At 38.6% G+C, this 27,454-nt stretch overlaps 1 protein-coding gene across 6 annotated transcripts in view; it reads right to left on the bottom strand.

The window, feature by feature from the left end:
- Nucleotides 1–25,505, bottom strand: part of UNC5D (unc-5 netrin receptor D) — a 510,000-nt gene extending 484,495 nt beyond the window's left edge. For all 6 annotated transcript variants that reach the window (XM_081045544.1, XM_081045546.1, XM_081045545.1 and 3 more), the window contains exon 1: nt 25,127–25,505. In XM_081045544.1, the coding sequence (XP_080901670.1) occupies nt 25,127–25,229 (103 nt within the window). In that variant the 5' untranslated portion in view covers nt 25,230–25,505. The remainder of the gene's footprint in view (nt 1–25,126) is intronic.
- Between the last annotated feature and the right edge of the window lie 1,949 nt (nt 25,506–27,454).

Here is a 27,454-nt window from a genome sequence, read left to right as displayed (position 1 = left end):
GTATCTATAATGTACTTTAGAGGCACATTTCCATGTGAAAAGTTAAAGAGATAAATAGTTATTTTTTTTTATTGCAGTCACAAGTACAGTACCATAAGTTGGTGACTGTAAGAAATGACTGTCTATAAATTTACTGTATGTTATGAGCCACTGTTTTAAATGCCCATGAAGCAGGTGTCTGCTGGAGACTTGTACAAAGCTAAGAGGTTCATAAAAATATAAATGAACAATGCAGCTCAGTCTCAGATCTTATAATTTAAAATCTGGCAGGACACAAGGTTTTACTTTTAATTTGAAGAATATACTAATGCACACCAACCACTACTATAAAGATAATTACACACAGTTTATCAATTTGTCATAATAACTAATTAAGACAGCCTGCTGTATTTATTATTATTATTATTAAGACTATTCATAAGAGAAAGAAAAAAAGCTCACAGGTGAACAAATCTGATAAATCTGTGGAATAGTATAATAATGGAGTTTTCATCTATGCAGTAAGAAGAAGAATATTATTTACTCTCATTTGTCAAATGAGAAAGTTATAAACTAGGAAATTTGCTGCCAGCCACAAGGCAAGTCAGAGGGCAAATGAGGACCATCCAGGAGTATGTGAGAACTGAAAAAAATCAACCCCCTAATTCTCATTCCTAAAGTCCAATGACTTTTTCAGTACATATTCTTAAATCTACTCTACCATTATCAAAGCTTAGTATTTAAATGCTCTTCTCAAGCCTAAAGTCATAATTTTTGGATACAAAGCCATAGATGTGGAGTTTCATCACCACTAGGTTGAATGGAAAAGTCCATTATTAATTTAAAATTTATCATTTAAGTATCTATAATGTGCTACACAGAGATGAATAAAAGACAGTCCCTTGAAATTTAGTACAAACTTACAGAAATAGGCACTCTATGAATTGCAATTTAATTGAATAAACGCCACATTTTGAGTACTGGCTTCAGAGAAGAGTGATTCATTCTGCTCAGTGGAATTACTAGAATTTCCAGTGGTGCTCACCTTTGAAATGGGCTTAGAAGACTAAGTAGGAGTTTGTCAGCCTGATAGGAAGGTCAGGCAAATTTGTGTCTTGAACAAGAGAATATGTAAGGGTACAGAGCAGTGAAAAGTTCAAAATACATTTTTGTGGTTGGCATATATAGTCCATAGTGGATAGTGGTGAGGAATGAAGCTGGAAGAGTAATTGAGGCCAAATTACATTATCAAGGAGTTTGTACTTTATTATAAAGGCAACAGAAAATTGCTGTTGATTTGGGGGGAATAATAAAAATAAGTGTTTTAAACAGATTCTGGCACTGAAAACAAATTACCATGTGATATAGGAAGGCAGCCAAAGCTTGCTCTAGTACTTAATGTTACAAGATTCCATCTTGAATTTATGAAGTGATTGTTTTTATGTCTATAAATCACTTTGTCAAACAACACCAGGATTTTTAGCATGTTGCTGAGAAATGAAATTTCCAGATCAAGAACCTTTACTGAGGGGGACATTTTGCTGTGAAGACACAGCAAGTGAAATTCCCTGTCTCAGAAACTAGCTCACTCTGGTTTTCCAATGAAGCCCTTCTTAATTCAATACAATCTTAGCTCCCTCTGGTTTGGGGGAAAATATGTTTCCTACAGAATACAATGCTCTCAATTTAGCTATGCTTATAAAGAAGTTTTTTAAGCTGGTAAGCCTGTGTTCAATAGTTAAGTACACTTTTAAAGCATTTCAAATAGAACCGAATAGAAAAGGCCAGATATTTCAGAAGCCATGGTGGTCTATGGGGCAAATATTTATACAACCTTGAAAATATTCAATATTTATTCATTTGGCCATAATTTGTAATTAGTCAATATAAATACATACCAACTGGAAATAGAAGGAAGAAGTTACAAGACTAGAAGCTCTTATTGTAATAACTTTCCTGGTTTTTCATTCCTGAATTTCAATATACTACAAATGAGATATTTGTTAATTTAAAAAAGTTTCCCTCTAATCTCTTATTAGTTGCACCAAAACCAAAGAACCCCCAGTGACTATTAAAATTCTGAGCATAGGTATGTGAATTTAACATTGTCCCACTTCTTAACAATCCTCCCTTTACATCATGAAGGAAATCTGGAGAGTTTTCAGTGCTGTCCTGTGGAGGTGTTATTCATGTAGGTCACTAAAAAGAGATCAAGAAACCCAGGAAGCTACAATAAATCCATTTTTCATTTTTTTTTTGCTAGCACTTGTTTTATTTAGTAGTCTCAGATATATTCTTTCTAGAGATATATTTGGCTTTCAACATTGGAAGAAAAAAATTGTAGGAGATGCTTAATTAAAATCAACCTGCTTCCCAAACTTACCTGCACAATGAACTTTTAAACACTCCTTATATAAAGCTCTAGAAAACATGGAGCCCTTAAGATTGTTCTCATCAGTTAGCAAGTATGTCTGAAAACCATTTTTCCATCCATAACCGGGATATTCTCTATGCTGAACCAATAATGAGCCTCCTTTGAACACACACACACACACACACACACACACACACACACACACACAGTAATCACTGTTAAGCTAGGCTGGATTTCCCTTAAAAGGAAGAGTGCAAAGAAAAGCACAGAGGGCCCTCCATTAAGGAATAGCTCTGGGTGGCTCTAACATAATAAACTGCTGTTTACTTTTTGGATTCTATTTATGCCACATGCACATTGTTCATCATTATTAAATGATCCTTTTTTATCTTTTTATGACAGTTACATATTTTAACAGGTGACAGTTTGCCTTTATAAGCAGCAAAACACTGGTTTATTAGTATGCTTGTGTGGCATAAACTAGAGTTCATTTTTTACTGAAATAACTGGAGGAAAGAAACATCAATTGTGTGGGGTTCTGAATAGCTCAATGGGTATAGAAGGTACTGGCAATAAATTAAGATAGATTTGCTTTATTTATGAGTCTTAGGGATTCCTTCACAGTTGCTACTGTGCATGAATTTTAAGTGGCCATTTGATGGGCACGTCCATCTGAAACAGCATCATAAACTCTTGCATAGTTTCACAATTAATTGCTTCTCTGCAGTATACTCAAGGAAGAGTTTAAAGTCCACCACACAGAAGATATTCCCTGTCTCCTGACCAGAGCAGTGCAGCTCCCTTAATAAAAGAGAGAGAGAGAGAGAGAGAGAGAGAGAGAGAGAGAGAGAGAGAGAGAGAGAGAGAGAGAGAAAGAATACCACTGAGTCACTGAAATGGCAAAGTACATGTAATGTTCTTTACTGACTTCAGACTCTAGCAAACCCCTGCCCAACTCATCCTGGACACAGCCTGCAGTGTCCTGCATGCCTTCTTGGAACAAGGGTCCGAGGATACACCTCAGTTTGGTGATTAATGCTGTAATCCCTGGGGTACCCAAAAGGAGACACCATTTCTAGCAAATGGAATTTAAAAATCAAAACTACCATGAATGTCGTATGCCACTGTACATGTTTCTATTTCACAAGAAACATAAATAAGTAAAATCCCACTTGCAGATAACACTGTCTTGTATGTGCTTTGGGGAGGAGGCAAACAGCCCATCTAGCACAGAAGGCCATCTAGTACTGCCAATGAAGCCTGAGTTAGTAGATCATTTCTATAGCTGCCCGTAGTAAGCACCTCATTGGGTAAAATATGGCCCTTTCAGATGATGGACGCTCCAAAGATGTTGGCTGTGCGCAGGTGCAGTGCGGGGCTAAGATAATAGGCCTGGCTGGTAACTCAGTTATTTGTTTCTCACCTGACAGGTGAACTGTTCTCTCTGCATTTTCGAGGAGACATAACTATATGTGCCACTACAAAGGCAAAACTCACTCACGAATACTACTGTCAAGTTCCTGATGCTTCTGATCTCATTCTCAGGAGTCAGAGATTTGGTAAATCAATGCCAAAGAAGGAAACAGTCATTTTCTTAATTAAATTTTGAGGGACACCACTTATTTGTATCTTAGCATGGGCTTGGGGAAACATGAAAAGGAACGTTTCTTCTCCAATAAGTTAAAAATGAAAAGAATCAAATCAATTCCCAGCATGAAATAAAGCTATCTTACTTTCCTCATATGCATTTCTCTCTGTCTTCTCACCCTCTATATGTCGTCTACCTTCTTACCAGCGTCTACACACACGGGTATGGAGGGTACGTCTCATATGTGTTTCCATTACAGCACTTACAAAAAAAAAAAAAAGGTCAGCCAGTCAGCTTTTTGCACTCTTCTCTCTCCCTAATGTTGCTTCTGCCCTTTGAAAATATGAATGCCCTTGAGTGATTTTTATATTTTCAAAGGGTAAAAGTGCTAAAGAGCACTTCTCTATTTCAGGGAGGAGGGGGAAAAAGTAAATCAGACTGCCTAAAGTGCTCCCTTGGAAAAGGTAAAAGTGAACAGGCAATGTGATGGGGAGTGGTTACAGCACCTACATTTTTATCTATAGCACTCTGGAGTCCATGGCTGGGAAACAGAACTCAATGCATCGGCCTCCATTCAAATCTCTGTGGTGTCTGTGGAACCAATTCTTCCCCAAACTACTATGATGATGAACTTGTACCTGTTGAGAAATTCTACTCTGGACAATGTTGTAATGTGGGGAACACCTGTTTCCACGCCCTACCCCCTCCCATCCCTACCAGCAGCCACCCCCGCTGAACACCTGCTCTCCTCGTCAGAAGATTTTCCTTGGTGTGTGGGCTCTCTTTCCTTTCAGAAATCCACAGACTTGCAAGGTTGCTGTTTCTCTCCACCCTCTCCACCTCGCTATTAGAAAGTACTTGACAGAAAAGATTGGGCTATAGAAATTACCACCTAGGAACAAGCCCACAGTTAGCTCTCCCAAGGACATTTGCATTTTTCCTTTCTCCATGGACTATAAGGTTTTGTCTTGTTTAAGGCACAATCAGCCAGAGGGAAGGGCATTTCTAGATCCCAGTTTCTAGCAGTGAGTCAAACACATTAGTAGTAATGAAACACTTAAAAAGTATGCATCAGAATTTCTTTAAGTCCTTTGCATGTATTAATTTATTTAATCCTTACAATACGCCTATGTAGTAGGTGCTATTACATGTGCCCATTTTACAGATGAGGAGACTAAAACACAGGGAGGTTAAGTTGTTTTCCTATGGCCACACAGCTAATTAGTGCTAAAAACTAAATTCTGATTCAATCTGATTCTAGAAACTGTGTGCTTTAATCACTATTCTTCATTGCCTCTTTCAAAAATAATATATGTACACATTAAATATACTCAATAAATGCTTTTTTGGAAGGATTTGAAATGCATTCAGATCTATCACTGACATTATGTATGACCAAGGAAAAGTTAGTCAATGCCTTCTAATTTTAATTCCATCTCTGTAATTCCCTTTGAGGACAAAATTAAAAAGGCCCTGTAACCTGGCTAGCACTCTGCATGGATGTGTTGAACACATGTTAATTCTCCTGACCAAACAGCCCCCCATTGGATTCTCTTAGTGAGTCTCAGGCAATAAAAGCCTAGTTAGAAATGCAGGTTACTAATTTTACCTGAGGTGATCATTTGCCCTATAATTAATATCCCCAACTATTATTAGTTTGTACATCAACACAAGTACAATCTTTGCCCAAAGCAAGGTCAGTTATACACTGACTCCATGGCAGAGGGCTTGCTGTTGCAGTTTTCTTGTGGATGTACAGAAAGCATCAGTTAGGCCCCGGAAAGCAAGGACCATGCAAATTTGGATCTAGTCACCTGCCAGCTTAAAAGCCAGCATAGTGGCCTGCCAGCTAACCAGGGCCCCAGAGAGCCAGACTCCACCATTTCCATACTTACTGTTTAAACTATCAAAGAGGAAACCAGGACTGGTAATCAAGGACACTTACACATTAGGAAAAATTCTAATCTATAAACTACGGATATCAGAGAAAACAACCAAAGACAGAACCAAAATGACAGATTTCAACACACATTTGCTTAGTGAACCACTACCATACCTGGTGACTAAGAATTAGCTGGGAAAGCTACTTTGTAAAACAAACTACAGTTGGCTTTAAATGAAGTATTATACCCACAGAATCCTGGAAGGCTCTGCAAATCTTCATTATAAAGTCCGAAGGCACCCTGATAAAATATTATAAAAGAATATATATGTTGGAGCTAAACTGACCTATGCTCAATTCTTACTGTCCCACGTATTGCAAGTATGGATTTGCAAAAGTACATTTGAGTTTCAATTTCCCTACTTGTAAAACAGGTAATAATGCCTGCCTTATAGGGATGCTGTAGGAACTAAAGTGTGTGTGTGTATAAAGCATCTAGTATAATAAGTGGCACATAGCAGACTTTCACAGTATCACATAAAATTATCCAGCCAGAGCTCAGTTAGCATACAAGTATTCATTGTAAGTTGGTAATTATCCGTCCATTCATCTATTCACTTATTCCTTGAATTACTAAAATGTGCTGACCAACAAGTATAGAAAGATTTAGAAAACAAGCCACTGTCATCAAGGTGTTTTATGAGGAAACAAAGAGATATTCAACTCACTACACTGACAATTACCAGGTACAAAACTCTGATATCATACCATACATACATTCATAGGAGAAACACTTTTGTAGGTTGGGAGTTACAGAAGCTTTCAGTTTGGAGGCGAGTACTCCAACAGGAGGGATAGTGGTGGTAGACAGATAAATTAATTGAGAACATGTTACATCATGGCTTGCCAAAAAATATGGTCTTCACATTTTTTCTGCATCTTAATTACTTCAGATGCATTTCATTAATAAATCAGTGAAAGATGAAGGCGGGAAAGGGGCTTGGCAAAGATTAATTGCTATAATCTTAATTAATTTGCCCATGAAAATTCCATGATTGTTTGGTTCTATCCCATTCAAAAAAAATGCAGAGTATAATTTGAACATAGCTAATGATGCCACTGCTCTTGGATACTTAGAGCAAAGTTTGACCACAACTGAGACAGCCTCTATACACGCAAGAATATATATTTTAAACAAATGTATCCCTATTTATGTAAGACTACAATAGTAAGAACAGCTCCTATTAGCCAAGGTCTGATTCATTCTGATACTGAGATAAAACTAGTACAAGAAGTCTCAACTTCATCCATAGGTTCTGAGACTTTAATTAAAACAATGTATAACAAAAATTTTATTATAGGCTAATTGATATGTGATAATTAATTCCTAAGGCATCTCATTAATATTATAATAAAACAAGGTTGAACAAAACAACGTTATGTGAGGACCTGCTGTATATGGTAACATACCAGGAATAGGAAAACTATTCTTCAAAGCTGTGTTGGGAAGAGTTAAAAACAACATACACATACATATACACATACGTACATGCATAAAATAAAAAACACCTTGTTCTGAATATCAAAGTATTGATCCACTCATTACCATCCTCCTACTGAGAGAGAAAAAATGATTTTGGTGTCTTACTTAGCTCAATTAACACAAAGCTCTACTATCTCACTCTTCTGAAGAGCTTGCTGCCAGTGGTCTTGGGGCACTAAAATGGTACGCCCACTAGCTCTGGCCAGTTGTTAAAAAAAAAGAATGTGGTAGTTTCACATTATCCAAAGCATTGAAGGTATATCACAGAGATACCCTGTTTCCCTGAAAATAAGACCTAGCCGGACAATCAGCTCTAATGCATCTTTTGGAGCAAAAATTAATATAAGACCAGGTATTATACTATATTATATTATATTAGACCCGGTCTTATAGTAAAATAAGACCGGGTCTTATATTAATTTTTTCTCCAAAAGACGCATTAGAGCTGATTGTCCGACTAGGTCTTATTTTCGGGGAGACATGGTACTCAGAATCTGCTACTAAGAAACGAACATTCTGAAAAGATAGGGACAGCAGAACTAAAGTATTTGCTTTAGTACTTGGGTAATTGGTTGTTCCTGTTTCCAAAAGCTGGGAAATAGGAAGGACCAGCAGAGATCTGCAGACTAATAGAAGCACCACAAGGAATATGGCTTCTACCATGAGGACGACCCTGAGATAATACTTTTGGACTATCTGTTTGGGATTTCTTTTCTTTAATACTTTCCTATATTTTCAAACTCCTTACAATGAACACATAATAGTGTTATAATTCAGGGGAAAAACATTTATCTAAAACAGCTATTTGGAATAGGTACAAATAAAGCTCCCGACTCCTTAGTTGTGTTTATCCAACCATTTAGTTTACACATACATGACTTACAGGGCAGAGAAGAGTATCAGCTCCTAAAAATCCTGCTGTCAGCCCTGCTGATTCAGTGACTCAGCTTCCTGATGTTCTCCTACCTGGAAGTTCCCTGCCGTAAACAGGCGAAGTATATACTAAGAGTCCACCTTCATGACTTATATCAAAGAGGTTGCATGGTACTTCTATGAAAAGCTCACTCTAAAACTGTAATCATCTCAGGATGTGTTTTCCAGGACCACTTGTTGGTCTGCAGGGTCATTTGCAGTTGGTGCCCTCTCATCTCCATTCCTTTTCCAATAATCCTTTTATATGGACCCTAAACCCAAATACTTAGGACCCTTAAGTTCTCTTCTGATTATACAAATTCCCAACAACATAGCCTCATTCAATCAGAAACCTGGCATGCTTTTTTTCTAGAAGAATTTTCCTAACATGGAACTTTTAAATACATGTGCCACATTCTTTAGCTAATTCAGACTGTGATCGCAGCTAATATTGTGGGAGTGTGTTTTCATCCCCATTTTTTTTTTTTTTTTTTTTTTGGTGGGAGCAGGACAATGACTTCACCCAAACAAATTACACACCTAAATGGTGGAATGACAGAACATACTTATAAGTTTACAGGAAGGTTTTGGTTTTTATTTAGAACATCATGGAAACCTTATAACAAACATAGCCCTGTGCTTGGTATTGAGACACAGTAGAAAAGAAAACTTTCTCTGTTAATTGATGGCACAAATCAAGAGTGAGAGAGATTTATAAAAAGAACTGAAATACAGTCTGATTGGTGCAATGACAGAAGTGACTCAAGGTATGCAGATATATCATTTAATAAGCAATTACTCTCTAGGAGGGGGAAGATTCACGGACAGTGCTCCATAAAACAGTTGTGCTGAACAAGGGGCATGAACAAATGCAGAGATGTGAGTCAGCACAGTGCGCGTGGGAAACACCCAGTGTCTGCATGTATGTGAATATCACTTGGCAATGGACTCAACTAATATAAGGGTCTTGAACTTGTCATATATGTGTCCCTTCACCTGTTTTCTAGTATCTTCATATTGTTCATATTGCTGGACAGCATCTAATAATTCAATCCGTTGCCTATGGAATGGATGATGAAAGGTGTTCTGGAGTAAGCTCAATGATTTATCAAATATGTGTTAAGAAAGACACCATACTCTGTTATCAAATATCTGTTAAGAAAGACACCATATTCTGTACCAAATATGAACAAAACACCATGCGTGGCTACTTTCAAAAATTAACGTACAATATGAAACAAAAGAAAAATAAATATAGCACAAGGCAGCATGTCAGAAGTATAAGTACAAAATACACAGGACAAAGGAAATTTGGGGACAGTTTTAAGGCATAGCATGGAGTCCAGTTGAGTAGAGGGTACATGAGAGGGCAGTAGAAAATAAACCAGAAAGGTTTGTTAAAATTGTTTTGAAGAACATTTAATGCCAGCCTATAAAAATCTCCATGCATGCATGAAACTTTCATGCATGACAAAAGTGACATTGCAGATCATTAGAGAAAGGAGGGGGACTCCTCAGTAATGGTTCTGGGACAATTGGTTATTCACATGAAAGAATGAAATTAAATCCCTAACTCAAACGCTACACACACACACACACACACACACACACACACACACACACACACATCTAATCTAGGTAGATTAAAGGCATAAATATGAAAAAACAAATTATAAAATTTAGAAGAAATATGGGAGAATATATTTATGAGATTTAGGAAGAATTTCCTAAGCATTTCCTAAGACACAAAAGAACTAAGCAAAAATGACTGATAACAACGATTACTTTAGAATTAAAGCTTTAGTTCATGAGAAGGGGTGTGTGTGTGTGTGTGTGTGTGTGTGTGTGTGTGTGTGTGTGTGTGTGAATATATACAATATTTTCCTGAGAAGATATGTACGTGTAGAAAAAACTATTCATGTTTCAGAAGGGCTCCTGGAACACCTCAAAAAATTGTTTTTATGTTAAAATGCATGGGAAGCATTGTAAAATAAGTGATGAAAAGCTCCTAGGGCATTTCATATGGGTAAACAATGATTGTAAATTAAATGAATTGTTGGGTCCATAAGAAACCCAAGATAGCTGCCTGGTTCCTCCCAGTTCCCTGGCATCTGAACTTAAAGTAAATGAAGATACTTTTGAGCTGACATTATTGAAAACAGATATTTACACTATTGCCAAGGATTGATAGATTCTCTTCAAGAAAATGCTAAGTTGGTAACTGCTTCCTTTCACTGTGAGGTCCCAGAAGACAAAGACTTTAGATACTGCTTTTTGGAAAGAACATCAAATAAAAGTCACCCTCCAGTATCACGCACCTAACCAGAAATGTTCATCTACCATCTACAATCATCAAAGACTGCTCAAAGACAAGAAGCCGCCAACACTACAGGTAGACAGCATTCCCAAGACAGTGACAAGGCTTGCATACCTCTGGATTGATATTGAATACAGAATCCATTTTGTTTCATTATTTTTTCCATATTTGCTAATGATATTAGTCATAATAATAGTTATACTTTTTCTTGGGGTTTTTCTATATGATTAGTGAACCTGTATAATTGTTAATACTCTTTTCATGGCTTATGTAAATGTTATACCAGATCCCAAATACAGAAAAATGAGACAGAAAGCAAAACTCGGATCATGGTAGTTTACAGAATAGAAATGATTCAGTCTTCCCCCGCAATGAAGGCCATAAGACCTCACTGCCTTCAAATTACCTGCCCTTCCCTTTGGGAAAAAACTGGCCTCACATCAGATTCCATAGTTACAGTATTGCCCCATCCCCAGTGATACGAGATCCCCAATGGTCAACAAGATGACGTCAATACTCAGACTTTCTAGGAATAAGCCTCCCTAGTGCTGCGAGACCACACTATCTGACCAAAAGGCTGGTAACCAATGCATCCATCAGATTGATTTATGACCAAAAGCGGGAACTGTGGACGACAAAAAGGGTTTCTATGAAAAGTAACCTCACAAGGTGATCTGATCATACATGTCTAACTGTGAGAGTCATGGTGGGTAGTAATATCCCAGGCCTATAAGTTCTTTAGTGAAAGGTTTTAAGCCAACACTGTCCATTGTTCTTGTGCATCTAAGGTAACACACCTTTGAAGTGCCAGAAGTAATACCCCTGGAAGTGGGTGTTAATCCTCAGAGGAGCACATAATATTGTTAGCTATCCTATAACCCAATCCTCACCTTGCTTTCTCCAATCATCCTTATGTTTCTTTCGTTATTTCAAATACATAAAAGTAACTGTAAAACTTATTCTGGGGAGCATTTGAGGTCTTACTCCCCAGTACATGTTGTCAGTTTGGCTCAAATAAACTCATAAAACTTCTTAAAAAAAAAATAAAAAAGAATTTCCTAAGCACAGCACAAAACAGCTAAGCATAAAAAGATTAATAAGATCGATTACTTTAAAATTAAACTTTAGTTCACGAGAAGATAAAAAATTCAAGCCATCAGAAAATACCATAAAGCAAAAAAATAAATTAAAATTAAATGAATAATTGGGTGAAGAAATCCCAATCATACGTAACACATTAAGGATTATTAATATACACACACACATTTAAAACACCTATAATTCAGTAAGAGAAGCAACAGAAAAAATACACACACACACACACACACATTTAAAACCATAATTCAGTAAGACAAGCAACCGAAAAAAAATGAGCAAAAGACTTAAGTAGGTGTTTTACAGAATATAAATGGCAATGAAAAATATGAAAAAATGTTTTACTTCATTAGTAATCAGGGATATGAAAATTAAGTCCATGCAGAGATAATCATGTTATACCCACTAAATTAGCAGAAATCTCTATGCCTGGAAATACCAAATGTTGACCGATGTGAAGTGATGGGAACTCACATATAGCTGAAAAATTATTTGGCATTATCTGGAAAATTTAACACGTTTATGCTCTAGCTCTTAGCAATCTACTCTCAGATATATGAGAAACACTTGAAATGTTTAATGTAGCCCATTTATAGAAATACATATGTGTGTAATTTAAATTATGAAGAGAAACGGTGTAATTTTGATGTAACATTAGACATGCACATGAATATTCCTAGTAATACTTCTCATAATAGGAAAAAAAAACCTGAAAACAACCCAAATTTCAGTGACAGAAAAATAAATAAATTATGGTCTAGTCACACCGTCGAATATTGTACTTGAGAGAAGTGAATCAAAAATAGGATTCGCAATAACATAGAAGAAACATAATACTGGGTGTGAAAACAAATTTGTGAAGACTATGACACCCATAATATAATTTAAATATATATTTTAATAAAAGCAAAAGTAAACTATTTGTTTATGAGTACACACATATTTGTTTAAACTACTTATAAAAACAAGGAAATGATAAGCACAGAATTGGAGCATGATTACTTCTAAAGGAGAACCTGAGAGGTGGGTTAAAGGAAAAACAGACATATTTCTTAAGTATGGTGGTAAGTTCACAGATATCCAATTTAATTTGATTATTTAAACTACATTTATTCATAAGCAACAATTAATAAATCACAAAAAGTCTTACAGAATTTGCATTTGATTTCAAACATCAGGTATCACTGGCAGTTGTGAACAGGACAGTAATAACAGAAAGCTTGCTTTAGGAAGAATTCCTATGCCACTATTCCTAATACGGCAGAGGTGGGCCAGCTGTCCCTGCCTACGTCGTAGTCAACAGCAGCCATGCTGACGGGACCTTGTCCTATGCTGTAAGAGGAACTACAATGCCTACATCCTCCAGACCCCACGACCAGTACACAGATATTAATCTGCTTATAATAGTGATCACTCATCATTTACAACAGGGCCTAGGAGACATTAGATGAGTGTTAAAAGAAAATAGGAATCTCCATGTGTGGGTCCTGTGCTTCTGTCCAGAAGAAAACCATATGGTTCAACCATGTATTCCTAAAAGTCTCCTCCCTTACCATATAGTGTGTCTTATATAATCTCATCCCTTTTATTAAAACCTCAGTTTTTCTATCCTTGCAGGAAATGTCTAGCTCCCAAAACCTGAAACATTTTGTGCCGGCATTCAATTTCACTCTCCCAAGTCATTTGAGATTCAATGTGGAAAGATAAGGCCTAATGCAGAGGGCGAGGCAATCCGTGAGCGGTCACCTTCATCCCGTACATGTATGCGATGATATGGATTTTCAAATATCTTCTCTAAATTGAAGAAAAAAAAGATCAGTTTCCACATTTATGTACAATCAAGGCACCCATTAAATCAGCAGCTCTCAGTCTTGGGTTCCCAAACTAAGACTCATCTGAGGAACAAAAAACAAACAAACAAACAAACAAACAAACAAAAACACATCAGTGGGTCCTCTCCCCTGAGATACTGATTTAATTGTTCTTAGATGGAGGTCCTGCTATCAGCTGATTGTGAACATCAGTTACACTGTTTCTCTTCAGAATTTAAATTACACATGTGTATTTCTATAAACAGGAGCTACATTAAACATTTGGTGCTCATTTTTCAATCTACTATGTTTCAATAAAACTGTTTAAACACATGTTAAACTATTAAATACCAATTTTAAGCTAAAAAACAAATTCCTAAGCACATTGAAAGTGCCGGTTTATCATTTTGTCACCTAACCAAGGGTGACAGTACTATAGATGTTTGCTTTTCTGCAAGTTTTTAAAAAATGGATTGGGGGATGACCAAGGATTTATAAATTTAAAACTTGACCACCATTTTCAGTAGCAAGATCCTTTACTGATACTGTAATTGCTAAAAATAACCAAACCATGAATATTTTGACACCCAATCTCCAAAAATCAGAAGTTTTAAAACATCCTACTGTCTAACACTTCCCCTGCAAGATGGCTTCAACATGAATGATAACCTTGACAGAATCACCAGAGTTTATAAGCTCCAGCTCAAGTACAGGGATTGCTTTCTGCAAGTTCTCATGGCCTTCCATGATGCAGAATTCACTTTAAAATTAAGAACAATAGGGAATGCATGAGAAGAAGCAACTGGAGCTTCTAAAAGTATATCCACTGTCTTTGGATGCAAATTTACGGCCTTTTGAAGGCATTGTTGGCCCATTGCTGCCAACATCAAAAGTTTTCTTCTAAGAAGCACAACTCAGTGCTTGTGCTCATTAAAATTTGCTCAACTAGCATCCTGAGTATCGCAACCTTTGCAGCCATCTCAACAACACCACCTTGTAACAACAGACTATCTAACCCCTCGAACTAGAAAGTGTTAGCTTCTTACCACGCGTTGAAATCCAGATTTAAATAGAGAAAAATGGGGATTGGAAGTAATTTTCTCATCTGTGTGGCAAATACCATTCTAAAGTCATTTCCTTGGGTAAAGCACAACATTGCCTATTCTAACTCATGGCACTGACATCTCTTATTTATTAGCAGAAATAAAGTGAATATATATTTTCCTCTGTATAGAGTTATAAATAATTACACTTAGAAATATCTAGGATCTATTAGTGGATTCATAGTAAACAAATTTACTGCCAAGGATACAGAAGTTTTAGTAATTAGAACAAAAGCCTAAGACTTACCCTAAATTTCATACAAACACAAAACATCTATAATGCAAACCTCTTTTATAGCATTAATTAGCTCTGCTACACTGAACTCACTGGAGCCCCTAAAATCATAGCCCCAAGAGTCTATGACTACGAACACAGCCAAAGGGGGAAAAAAATCTACCCTATTTCAAAGGCATTTAAAAATATATAAACATTTTAAATAAAAGGAAAACATCTTTTAACAGAAAGCTAAAATGATCAATAGTCTTTAATCTTGTAGTATCTTGTTTTTTGTGTGTGTTTTTTTTGTGGGTCTTTTGTTTTTGTTTTTTTTTAAATTTCTTTGTGCCTGCATTGATTATTTTTGTTATTATAGTTCTAAAGGGAAAGAGGCAAGAACTACACTGAGAAAATGAAGCTCTGGGTTCATGGGCAAGCACTGACAGAAATGACCTTGAAAAGCTAAGCAAGCTACTTGGCTTCTTTAGACCTTGTTTGTTTGTGTAGAGATTTGGGCTTTGGTCTAGAAATTTTAGGGTCCTTTTTAGCAATACAACTTTATGATTCTTCTTTACAAATGGGAACTAGAGGTACATAGAAACTCAGTGATCAAATTAATGTTTATCAAATGTACACTAAAAGGCTACTTACATGCTTTTTTATCTTCTGCTTTTTGACAACACTCTTCCACAAAGCCAGAAAAAGGTTGTACTATAGGCATAGCTCAGAGACAATTACAGAAAATGAGGATCGACTGGCTCCCCATCCTTTAAATCTCAACAAAATGTGAAAAAGTCATTGATTTGAGACAAACTGGAAGGCTGAGTGCCATGTCTTGTGAGTTTTGAATCAAAGGTGTTTTATTAAAATATTGTGAGACTTCAAATCAGGCAATTCATCATGAAATTTAACATACACGGTTTTTATTAAAAAATAAAGTCAATCTAGCAACAGTGGACTTTTGACCCCTACTGAGCTACGACCAGCTGCAGTGTAGGGGTTCAGAACCCAATGGGCCATTTTCCACTCATTTCACTCCTGCTGCTGTTGTTGCACATGTATGCCTTAGTTTACAATCACTGATTTAAGAGAAACTGATACATACATTTAAATTTCTTTTGTTATTGGTACATTCCTGAAAATGCTCAAGCCAAGGCTTATCAACATCATCCCTGAAGTCTCATTAACTTGTCCTGAAAATTCTACTTCCACAGCATTTTTTTTTTGTTGTGTTGAAGGTTTTGATACACTTAAAATATCAAGAAAGGCTTTCTGAAATGATAAAAATATTGAGAATAAGTGTTGTTGAAAACAATGGCTAGCATGATAAGATGTTAGGGCAGGAAAGAGTTTTAAAAATCATTTAGTCATTTATTCTCATTTTAGAAATGAAAAGAATCAAAGGAAAAAAGTGACATGTTGAAGGACTCATGGTTTTGAATTGTCCAGCTCACCACAGTCCTTAAATGGGAAGGGAGTTTTGACTTGAGAAGAGACAAGGAGCAAGAGGATACTGAGCACTGTGGGTTAGATGGGAGATACCGAGGAGAAAGAGAGAAATGGGAGCACATGAATTAACAAGCTAACTTTCAAGTGAAAATTGTGTCTACATCTCATTTGTGTCCTTTATGTCATTTAAATTAATAGCATAGAATCTTAAACCTTAATGATATGTTTGCTATGATGAGATATGATATTCTGCTAATACATAATACATACACACAGATATTCATGCATTGAAGCACTTATCACTTTGACAATTATTAATAATTGGCTGTACAAGTGATGGTCTTTGCTGCTGCAGGATGTGATATGATAGAGCTGTCTTTTCCACATTGCTGTCCCAGAGGTTAATGTACATCTCAACGTGTCTGCTAAACTTGAGAAAATATCCAATGTTTGTTTTGTGGGTTTTTTTGTCTCCAAGGTGAAAAACAATATTAATGACAAACTTTTTATTCACCTTTATTTCTTTAAAGCAAACTCCTAAACACTTACATCCCACCCACACACCTCACATTGATAAAACCTGTGAACCTCCTGATTACTTCTTTTAAGAGATATAATTTTGGAAATTTCCAGATGCAAGCTGCTGGCAATCACTGTAGCTTCTGGTCCCCAGACGGACAGAGACCCAAGGGTTGTCTATTTAGATTCATGATAGTTAAACTTTTCCCAACTCCTTTCAAAACACTTTTAACAGACATTTCTCTGGCAATGGATTCTATTTGTAGTTTGTATTTTTCCCCCCTATCTCTTTTAAAAATAGGTTAGATAATTCTTAAAGACGCATTGATGAAAATTGTTATTGGAAGTCCAGTTGCACTATGCTACTATACTACTTTAATATACAAAAGACTTTAATCTTGTTTTGTATTTGTACACAGAAAAAAAATAAAGCACATGTACTCAAGTTTTATAATAAAGACATGGTATTTAGTAAACTATGCAGATTGAGAAGCTAGTATAATATTTCTAAAAGTGTTTGGTGTTCATAAAGGCATCCTTAAAAAATAAAACTACAGTACTAATTTGTGATTTTACTTACACTAATAAACACTTTAATTCCTTTGATTTTTAAGAAAATATTATTGCTTAGCAAGTTCCTGAGAGTATTTTACATACCTCTGTTCCATACTACAGTGTGCAATTTTTAATATATTCACTATTTTATTTTCCTCCACTCACTCCTGACACATTTCCTACAGCTCCTTTTCCCAGGTGAGGTCATTTCTGCTTATAACCATGAGAAACATTAACACCATGTAGACCAAGAAGACAACACAGGTATCATTCAAAATGTTTATTCATGTGTTTATCTTCCTCTGTCACATATGTTCATGCACCCACAGCCCCATCGCATATGTAATGTGAGCAGAATGTTGTGCCATCCAACTTAAGGATAATCAATCTGTTTGGCAATCAAAGAGAATTACATGGTAAAGAAATCAAAAAAGTTCCGACACCGCCTGGAGACTCGGCTTCCAGTCCTAGTACTGGTACTTACCACCACCTGTCTGGTCTTGGTTGAAAAATCTCTGAACCTTAATTTCATCATCTGTTCACTATCAGGGTAGATGTGAAAAATACAAAGAGATCGCAATTGTCAACGTACCTTAAAAGTGTCAAGTTCCATGCAAATGAATTATTATTCAAAACAGCCATCCACGATAATGTCGCATGTTACACTTAATCATCTTTCCAGAATAGTCTATCCAGGAATGTAGGTTTTCCACTTTGTTGAGGAAAAGAAATGTAAAACCCTCTTACAGTTATTTAATTTTCTCTGGCAACTAAATTTTCCTGAATGTTTTATCACAATGTTGAGTAAATTTCAGAAAATTTAGCCTAAATGTCATGTATACCTTAACATAAAAATGTTAAAGTAAAAAATATTATTTAGCACCTGCTGTTGGACAAGCACTGCCAGGTTCTGGGTAAGTACCCGGACAAGACGGGCCCTGCCAAGTAGAAATGACTGTCTTGCAGCGAAGATATCCTCAAATACCAGCTCCTAAGCCATGCTGGGAGAGCAACAGCCCAGCTGCTTGAGAAACATCAGCATCTTATTTGGACATTGTTCTGTTTTGTTTTGTTTTAACCAACTGGTTCTGTTCTACCTCTTCACTATAGCCTCATTCTCTCATTATCCTGAACTCCAGATTATTTTACATGTAGCTCTGGTCGAGAGATACAATAAAACGAAGGAACCTTAAACACAGTGAAACCATTTATTTAACAGAAATCTGACTTTGGGCAAACTGTTAAACTTCTTGGGGACTCCGTTTCCACTTTACTACTAGAAATTAATAAGATGCAGACATGAGTCCTCAATTACTTCAATATGAAGCTCAAGACTTTTAAAATATTGCATCTCTCTTTACAAATACTGGAAGTAAGACATTATATTGCATCCGAATGGTGTTCCCTGAATGTCTATTAGTTTTATGAGCAGCTGTGCGTTTGTCTGAGTTAAAGCTGACATTTGTGTTTGCCTAGTCCTCTACTGGCATTTTTTTAAATTCCACTTCATGCCAGCTTCCAAGTGAAAAACAATATTGAAAATAAAAAACCTGAATTACTATCATCCATGGCCCTGCTACCCAAAGTGTGGTGCACCGATATTGTCATGTGGAAGTCTGTCAGAAATGCAGAATCTCAGGCCCCTCCCCAGATTTACTAAACAAGAAAGTACCTGTGAACAAGATCCGCAGTGATTCAAATGCACATTAACATTTGAAAAGCACCGATTAATGAGTTTCAAATGTTACCAGCTTAGTTTCCATAAACCATGATCATTTATTTGGTTCCCCGCCTCTCCCAGTAGATTTTATTAAATTCAAATAAAAACGATAACTACTAAATGAGTCCTGTTGCTAGCAGAAACCACTGATCTCTTTCGAACAACTCTAACAACATGCTACAGATATACTATTTAGGGGTAAGTCTTCTCATTCAATATTTAGCAAATACATTTGCTTTTATAGTAAGTTGTCAAAATTTATGAACGATATTAAACACAGTGATCCCAGTGTGGATTGGGTTCTTAAAGTAGTCAGAATGATTTCTTCACTTTGGCATCTTGTATCTCATAATTCCTATGCCTCCTTGCCAATTACCTACCTTCTGGAATATCCGTGACGTCATGTTCTCTTGGACTTACCTGACTGAGAAGTTACAGTTTCAGTTTAGGTAACAACAAAGCATTTGTAATTACATTCTTATTCAAGTTCCACATTGTTGCATTATTTTCCCACATAATTCCTCCTATCCTGACAATGCTGGAGTGAGAAGGGATACATGCGGCAAGGTCTCTCTCTCTCTCTGGGGAGAAGGGCTCTTTTGCACGTTATAAACCAGAAATTAGAGGGACAGAAAGTCAGTAGCTGTATTCAGTGGAGCTGTCACAGATTTTACTTGGAAGACAGCTTTCGGCTTTGTTGATTCCTTATATATGAAGGAAACTGTCAGAAGGACCTGGTCATATAGGAAGAATGCAGGCCTCAGCTTACTTGTGTTCTCTTGGAAATAATGGTAGGAAATATTTTATGTCTTACAGTGGTCTGACGTCATATGAGAAGTGTAATACATGTTTGTTGTTTTCACTTTAGCCCCATAAACACAACTGTAACATTTCTGTCCCCGATTTCTAGTTCAGTGAAGTCAGGGGAGGAGGTAAAGGAAGGAGAGTTGAGGACAAAATACATGACACACAACCATACTGCACACAAACCCACTAGCAAAAGAAATCCTCCAAAAGCACAACAGAGTTTGCAGTAGATGTCTAAGGCAGTTCTAACTGAATACATTAACATCCGCCTAATTCTGAAAATTATCTACACACAGCATGTGTATGCACACAATAATGCCATATGATGCAATGTGGCACAAACAATTAAAAGTTCTTTTCAAAGTGGAAATGCAAAATAGAACGAATATCTATTTTCTATAAATGAATCTAGCCATCTGCCTCGCAAGAGCAGCAGCAGGAGTACCCAAAACAGCCAAAACAGCAGCCCCTGGTGTTAACAATCTATTCTCAAATTGCATGCTCCACATTTCCCTGGCAAACAAGGCTAAAAATACAAGACAGGCAACAAATAGTCCCTTGGGATCTGCCATTACATGGATGGTGTATTCAATCAGAGAAATATTTTCTGCTGAAATTCAAAATTGAAAAAAATAAAAATAAAAAAAGCATGCTATCCTATTAGAAACAAGCATTCTGAATGTTAAGCGTGAATCCAATCCCAAAGTATATTAAGCTGAATGGTGAGAGGGTGGTTGTTTTCATACAACATAAATCTCTAAGATTTATCTGAATATATTTATAGGTTTATTTAAGCTACTCTAAATTCTTTTACAACTCTCACGGTTATAGAGATATAATTTTAGTACTTTTGTCATCAAAATATAAGGATCATCTTATTTACGGCAGTTTAGAAAGTTAGTCTTACTGTAGGCGCTGGTGTCAGACTACAGAGGATCAAATCCAGGCTCCTCTGTGGCCTTGAGCAAGTTATTTAACCTCACTGTGACCTTTCTTTCCTATCTTAAAAATGAGAATACTATTACTTACTTCATAGCGTATTTTAAGGATTAAATGAGTTAGTATGTATAAAGCTTTTAGAATAATCAATGGCACACACTACATACAATAATTACTATTATTGTGCAATATTCAAACAATCTGCAAAAAATGCTTTCTCTTAAAAACAGGCATAATATAAAAAGTAGTGGCAACATGATGGTAGTTCTCATGCCAACATTGGCCATTATGCAAATGAAGGTGTGAGCAGATAAGTGTTTTTACCTAAAGCGTACAGCTGAGAATGACAGAGGAAAGTTTCCACTGGTTATTGCATTATGCTGCTCATGAAGGCATCTGAATAAGGACAGAAGCTAATGACATAGCTGGTCAAGTGGCACTGCCTGGAATGTGGGATAATCAGAATTAATGGCAAAGGTGTAATTAAGAAGCAGGGCACATCTGGGCTCTCTATAAACACAAGCGCCTCTCTATTACGAGGACACCTTGTATCACCACCACCTTCCTCATGGAATAAATCTTTCTTTGCACACCTGTTTTTAGGATTAGATTTTAATACATGGGATCTGGGTCTCTAGCCTCTGTGTTAGAAAAAGGAGGAAGAAAAGGCAAAGGGAGAGGTTGCTATCTGCTGAATGACCAATTTCTTGATACATCTTTAAAGTTGATACTATTTTAAGTTGTGTACTACATTTGGTAGGAGAAGGACAATTAAAAAAAAAAAAAGCTTACAAGTCACTGAAGATACGGATACAAAAGTACTTTCCTAACTTACAAGATAGCAGGGTCCGGACTATCTGATACAGTTCTGAGAGAGCTCATGGAGCACTGGTGTGGCTCCTTAAGTTTCCCCACCCTATAGAGTACCAGAGACCCACAGATGTGTCATCCAAATAGTTAGGAAGAATGTAAGGGGCACATTATTATTTTTCATAGTAAAACTATGGAAACGGATGACAAGTGCTGCCATCCTAAGCCAGGACAGAAAAGGTCATCTCTTTTTAAGAACTGAGATACTTAAGAGATTTCTTGAGCAGAATACTTTGTCAAGTTGGAAAAGAAGGTGCCACTGGTATGCTCAAGGTAAGAGCAAAAACCAAGAGTCAGAAAAAGACAAGCCAGGCAGGAAATTGAAAGAAACAACTCTTTTCTCATTACCCTATGGAGGGACTGTTTTTTGCAGAAAGGAAAAGGCATAAGGGTGTGGATGTGGGCTAATAACATTCATTAGGGAGGAAATGACTATAGATTTAAAACTGTATGAGCTAGGTAGATAAATGGATTTAAGTGTGTGTAAACCATATGACCCGATTATGCCTATAAAATAAATGTGCACTTCAAAATAAATGTGTACTTCTCTTACCCTTAGTGCATTATTACAGTTATTGTGAGATTTCATTATCCAGGAAAAATTTTAAAGCAAGGAATTGTGTGAAAGCTCAGCCTGTCTAATATTATCTTCCACCCTGCCTTTAGACGAGGACCTTATGTACAGTACCTAATACAGGAATCACCACCAGATCAACAGCGGTATTCCTTTTTTCAAAGAACTAAAACAAGTCAGTACGGGAACATGATGAGGATTCAATTAGCACTTCACAGGTCACGAATAACTTTTAAACAACCTTCTTTTAAGTTGGAAAGTGTTAAAATATACAGTAATCATGGCACCAAAATATCTTCCTTACAGTATGGCACCAGTCAGGAACATAAATCTGAAGAGTAAGTCTTGCTTACAAAAGAGGGAACCAGAATATTGTTCCTTGGGTCACTACTCATTTCTGCAGACACTTCCTTACCCAAGTAGCTTTCTCTTTGATGATATTCAAAGCCAATCATCAGAAACACCCCTCCGATTTTAAGAGGTTTTAGATTAAGTATGAAAGGGAAAGAAAGGAAAAAAAAAAAAAAACACAAGGAGTTGGTACAATCATCTTGAAAACAAATGATAAATAATTGAAAATGCCACTGCATTGTTAAATATTCTTGTATCATTAAAGCAAATGGAATAATTCTGTATATCCTGCTGATTAGGGAAGACAGAATATTTTGGTTCAAATCAACATGAAGAGGTTTGCAGAACAAAAACCATTTACTTGGATAAATAAGAACCTAGGGCCATCCATAAAGAGCCTGGTGAGACTACTGGGCAAGCATGATCTTGTTTTTAATGAATGGCCACCTTCCTGGGCTGAGAGAACTTAAGTAAGGTTGAAACACACCCTTAGTTCTGAAAACTCCAATTGTGCCCACCTGTCCAAAGCCAGATGCATGTGGCTTCACAGGTTTCACAGCCTGCTGACTGAGGAGTATCTGACAGATGTTAAGGGTAATGGGCTTTATGCCCCAGAAAGTAAAATATTACAAGGGAAATATTAATCAGATTTAGTGCTCCACTCCATGTGTTTCAAATATTACTATGATCTGTGCAATACATTTATTGTAAATAAGCCTGCAGAGTGTGCACTATGTTTTCCAGGAGACCTCTAAAGAACAGCTTGCAGACAAGAGGTGCTAGCCTTAGTTTCACAGCCAGCAAAACTCCATCCAACAGGCTCTTGGCATGTCCCAACGTCTTGTTTGAAGCTGACTTCACCATTCTCCAACCAAAGTGCAAGGGGTCAGAACAAGGACTCAGTCACTCTGAGGCATTCCACAAAGAGCAAAGGGACACTCAGGCATTTAGATCAACGTTTAGAAAAGATCTGCTTTCCTCCATAACAGTGTATTAAAAACAACTCAGAGCTGACTTTACAAGGAGGCATCCTCCGTAGTAAATTAAATGGCTGAAGCTTGTGTTTCTTCCAGCAAGGAAAAGAACTATGCTTCACCATCAGCCAGTGTGTGCAATCACTGAGGCTCATTTTTAAACCTTTTCCGTTTTTGTTTTTTTTTTTGTTTGTTTTTTTTAAAAGCCTGCTCCATTTAAAAAAAAAAAAAACTTTTTTGGAAATGAAATGCAAGTAGTCACTGAACAGGATCATAAAACAGAAAGCCTCTATCCATCTTTTTTTTTTTTTTAATTCCTCATTCCAGGCAGCAGGACTGCTTTTAATACACTGTTAGCTTTTATAAAAATGAGATTATATTGATCTCAATATATGATCGTCCTCAATCCTTTCCATCCTTTTCTGTCTCCCAGCTACTCAGAGTATGTTCAAGATAGCCAGCAGAGCAGAGGTGAGGCGGTCAACTCAGTTCCACCTCCCACCAGACAAGCGTTAGGTAAATCATTTAATGCAATTACATATTCTAAGCCTAATGGATGGCGCATGGGAAAAGAGAAAGGCAAAGAAGGGCGGGAAAGAGAAGCTTCGGATTATTTCAAAGGTAAGCCACAATACTCGAGCTATGTGTGAAATCGTCTCTGATCATCTTCAAAACAAGTCTGCGGGATGGATCTTTAAGTTCATGGCCCCTGTTCTCGCTCAAGGTGGAGATGAAACCGGGTGCAAAATTTCACTACTGGTGTCCAAAGGATCCAGGAAAATGCGGGTCTACGTTTTTGGGTCGGAAATAACAGCGGTTTTCCTGCTGCCCCGTGGGGCCCCGCGCTCTCGAGCTCTCTAGCTGGAGTAGGCACAGTGTAGGGGGAAGACGCGCCGGGCGAGTGGCCGCCGGCCAGCTGCTTCTCCCGGCTGGGCACTGCAGGGACAGTTAGACGCGGAGGATGCGCACGGCTCTCCTCAATCCCGCACACAAGCGGCCTCCTCGAAAGAAAGCCCAACGCAGCCTAGGACCCCGGGCTCGTGTGGCCCGAGGTGTGTCAAGCTTTAGGGGACTCCAGTCGGTGTTGCTCCCCGAAGGGAAAAGGCGCCCTCTACATTCAAGCCTACCCTACGGAGACTTCCATCACCCCCAGGAACTCTCCGACACCACGATGGGCGCCCACCCGTGACAAATCTCGCCTTCGAACGAAGTGCAGAGGACAGGGGCGAGCGAGATTGGAAGGAAGATGTGGGTACCCCCGTCTGCAGCAACTGGGGAGGGCTTGGAAAATAGAGCACGCGAGGAGAATAAAGGGTAGGGACCCCGTCACAGCAACCTGTAGGATTGTGGCTGATCGCAAACTTGGGGTGGGAGGCAGTAGTCCCCGCAGAGGTCCTCTGCCCGATTCCCACCCTGTTGGGCTCGGGCTCGGTGCGCCAAGAGGTGCAGGGCGCAACTTGAGAAGCCAACGCCGTAGGTGCGGGTCCCGCTAGCGTCCCCCTCGCCTCGCCCCCAGCCCCCCGCCGCCCGCCGTTCCCGGCGCTTACCACGGGCAGCCGCGGCCCCTGCCGCCCAGAAGCAGAGCCCCAGCCAAGGGAACCACCGACGCGCCCCTCCGGAGCCTCCTCCTGCGGCGGGCGCTCTCCCCATGCTCCTCGCCCCGCTCCGGAGTACGGTTCCTCTTCCACGCCCGGGAGCCGCACGGCCAGCCAGGAGCCCAGCGAGTGGATCCCGGGGGTCTCGAGCGAAGGAGTCCGCTCCACTGCCGCTCGCTACAGCAGCCGGGCAGGGCTCTGGGAGCCGCCGCGAGCTGGGCACCTAGAGGAAAACCGCGCCCCCATGCCTCCCGCGGCTGGGCGACCGCTGCCTCCACGGCCGCCGCCGGAGACGTTAGCTGTCCCCACCGCGCCGATCGCAGCCAACCCGCCGCGGCCGGGTCCGGGACTACGGAGCCAAGGACCGGGTCCGCATCGCTAATGAGACCCCCGCGGCCGCCCGGTCTCCGCCCCTCCGAGCTTCAGCCAATGAGCCGGGCGGGGGCGGGGCGGAGGGCGGGGCGGCGGCGGGGCGGGCCTCGCCGGGAGGGAGGCTCAGGTGAGCCCCTTGGCGGCTGCGCGTGCCTCCAGGTTCCTCCACGCTCCTCAAATGGCTAGGGCTCCGGGAGGACCGCGGCGAGTCCGGAGCCCGGCTCCCGAAGACCAGCACGCGCGTCAAGATGTGACCTAAGCCAGCGGGGCTCTTGGCGGCGAATCCAGCGTAGAAAGATGGGTACAGCTCGGCAGCCTAACTCGGCAGTGTGCTGCTGCCAGGAAACCTCTGTTTTGTTCAACTTTGAGCTCTTTCACAGTCATGCCTCTCCAGCTTCCATTTTTTAACAGCAGATCAGATATCACAGCCCGAAAATTTTAAAGAAAAGAAAAAAAAAAAGACTTAAATACCAATTGCGGGAAAATAACACCAGAATAAATCCATTATTGCAACCATACTGAATATGCACACATACAGATAAAGAGGGGTAGAAATTAATCATGGGTGCATTAAGGGGTAGGTGATCGATTTTCGTTTTTATTTCCATCCCTCAATCCCCTTGTCTGTGACCCTCCCTAATTAATCCGAATCCCCGACTTTTCAGAAAGCTCCCTTGTTTCTGAGGACTCCTGTTCCCATTTGGTTGTTTTAATCCGTGCAGTGGGAATTGCCTTTATCAGGGAAAAGGAATATCACGGAAAGGAAGTCCTGCTGGGCCTTTGACAGAAGAAGTTGAGAAGACTTTTCTTTAAAGTGTGGGTTGTTTTCAATAGACTGGCAAATCTTTAACTGCTTTTGAAAATACCTCTCGGTTGCCTCTTATTTTCCCCTCTGCCAAAGAGTAGTTTAAGAGAGATTGTGTTAGGCCACACAGTTTTAGAGCAAAGAACACACCTGGTGAGTTCGCTCTGACGCCAAGGCTCCAAGGTCAGAGCACCACCTATCTCTTTCAATATTCAGCCCCCAAAATGGTGCCAGAACTCAGCTAGTCAGAATTGCCTGGTTGACACCAACAGGAAATGAAGGCTTGGTTTGGAAGAAAGACAACCTTCCCAACAGTCCCCCACTGCCCACACTCCTTATTGATACAAGTACTTTTTAAAAATCCATCTTTCTTGCCCAAGTTCTATTTGCTCCCAAACACCTTTCTCTAGAGAATAAACAGTTTAAAGGGAGGTAATTGTTCTGGATGAGGTAATTGTGCTAACTTGCTTTCTTCCAAAGAAAATGAGGATGATAGACAGAAAGATTGATTCCCTGATAAGCACATATGCCTTTCCTCTCCTGAGTGCCACCAGACATGTGAATGTCAGCAAAAGGAAGTGATTGTTTCCTCCAATCTTCTTGCAGCTCAATAAAAGGGTTGGGATCTGGTCAAGACAACCAAGCTCTGGGGAAGGACTGCTTCAAAGCAAAGACTAATGTGGGGCTGGCTAGGGACTTGCCTAAAGATGTCTTTAGAATTTTGGTAAATGAAGGTTTTGTCCTTTTTTCTTCGAGAAGGTGAATTGAGAATTACTCTACCAAATATGCTTTACTTGTCCTCTGAAAAATAGTCATTCATCCTCCAACTTTCCTTAGTCTTTAAGACTATGGCGGTTCTATCACAAATGAGTATTTTCTTAAAAATAAAAATAGAAAGAAAAAGAATTACTGACTATATTTCTAAAATAGTATTTCAGTGTTACTACTGTCCCTGGAGGGGAGCAAAAGTAAAACCAGTTTTATTTTGAAAAAAAATAGGAAACAGATGAGCTAACATTAGGTCAATAATTCAAGTAAAATTGCAAAGACAAATGAGAGAGAAAGAGGGAAACTAAGAACCTTTGATTGCATACCCTGCTCAA

Source organism: Rhinolophus hipposideros, assembly GCF_964194185.1.
Source record: "Rhinolophus hipposideros genome assembly, chromosome: 4".
Classification (NCBI taxonomy): Eukaryota; Metazoa; Chordata; class Mammalia; order Chiroptera; family Rhinolophidae; genus Rhinolophus; species Rhinolophus hipposideros.
The sequence above is the reverse complement of the archived record's forward strand: the minus strand, read 5'-3'. Positions and strand labels throughout refer to the sequence as shown.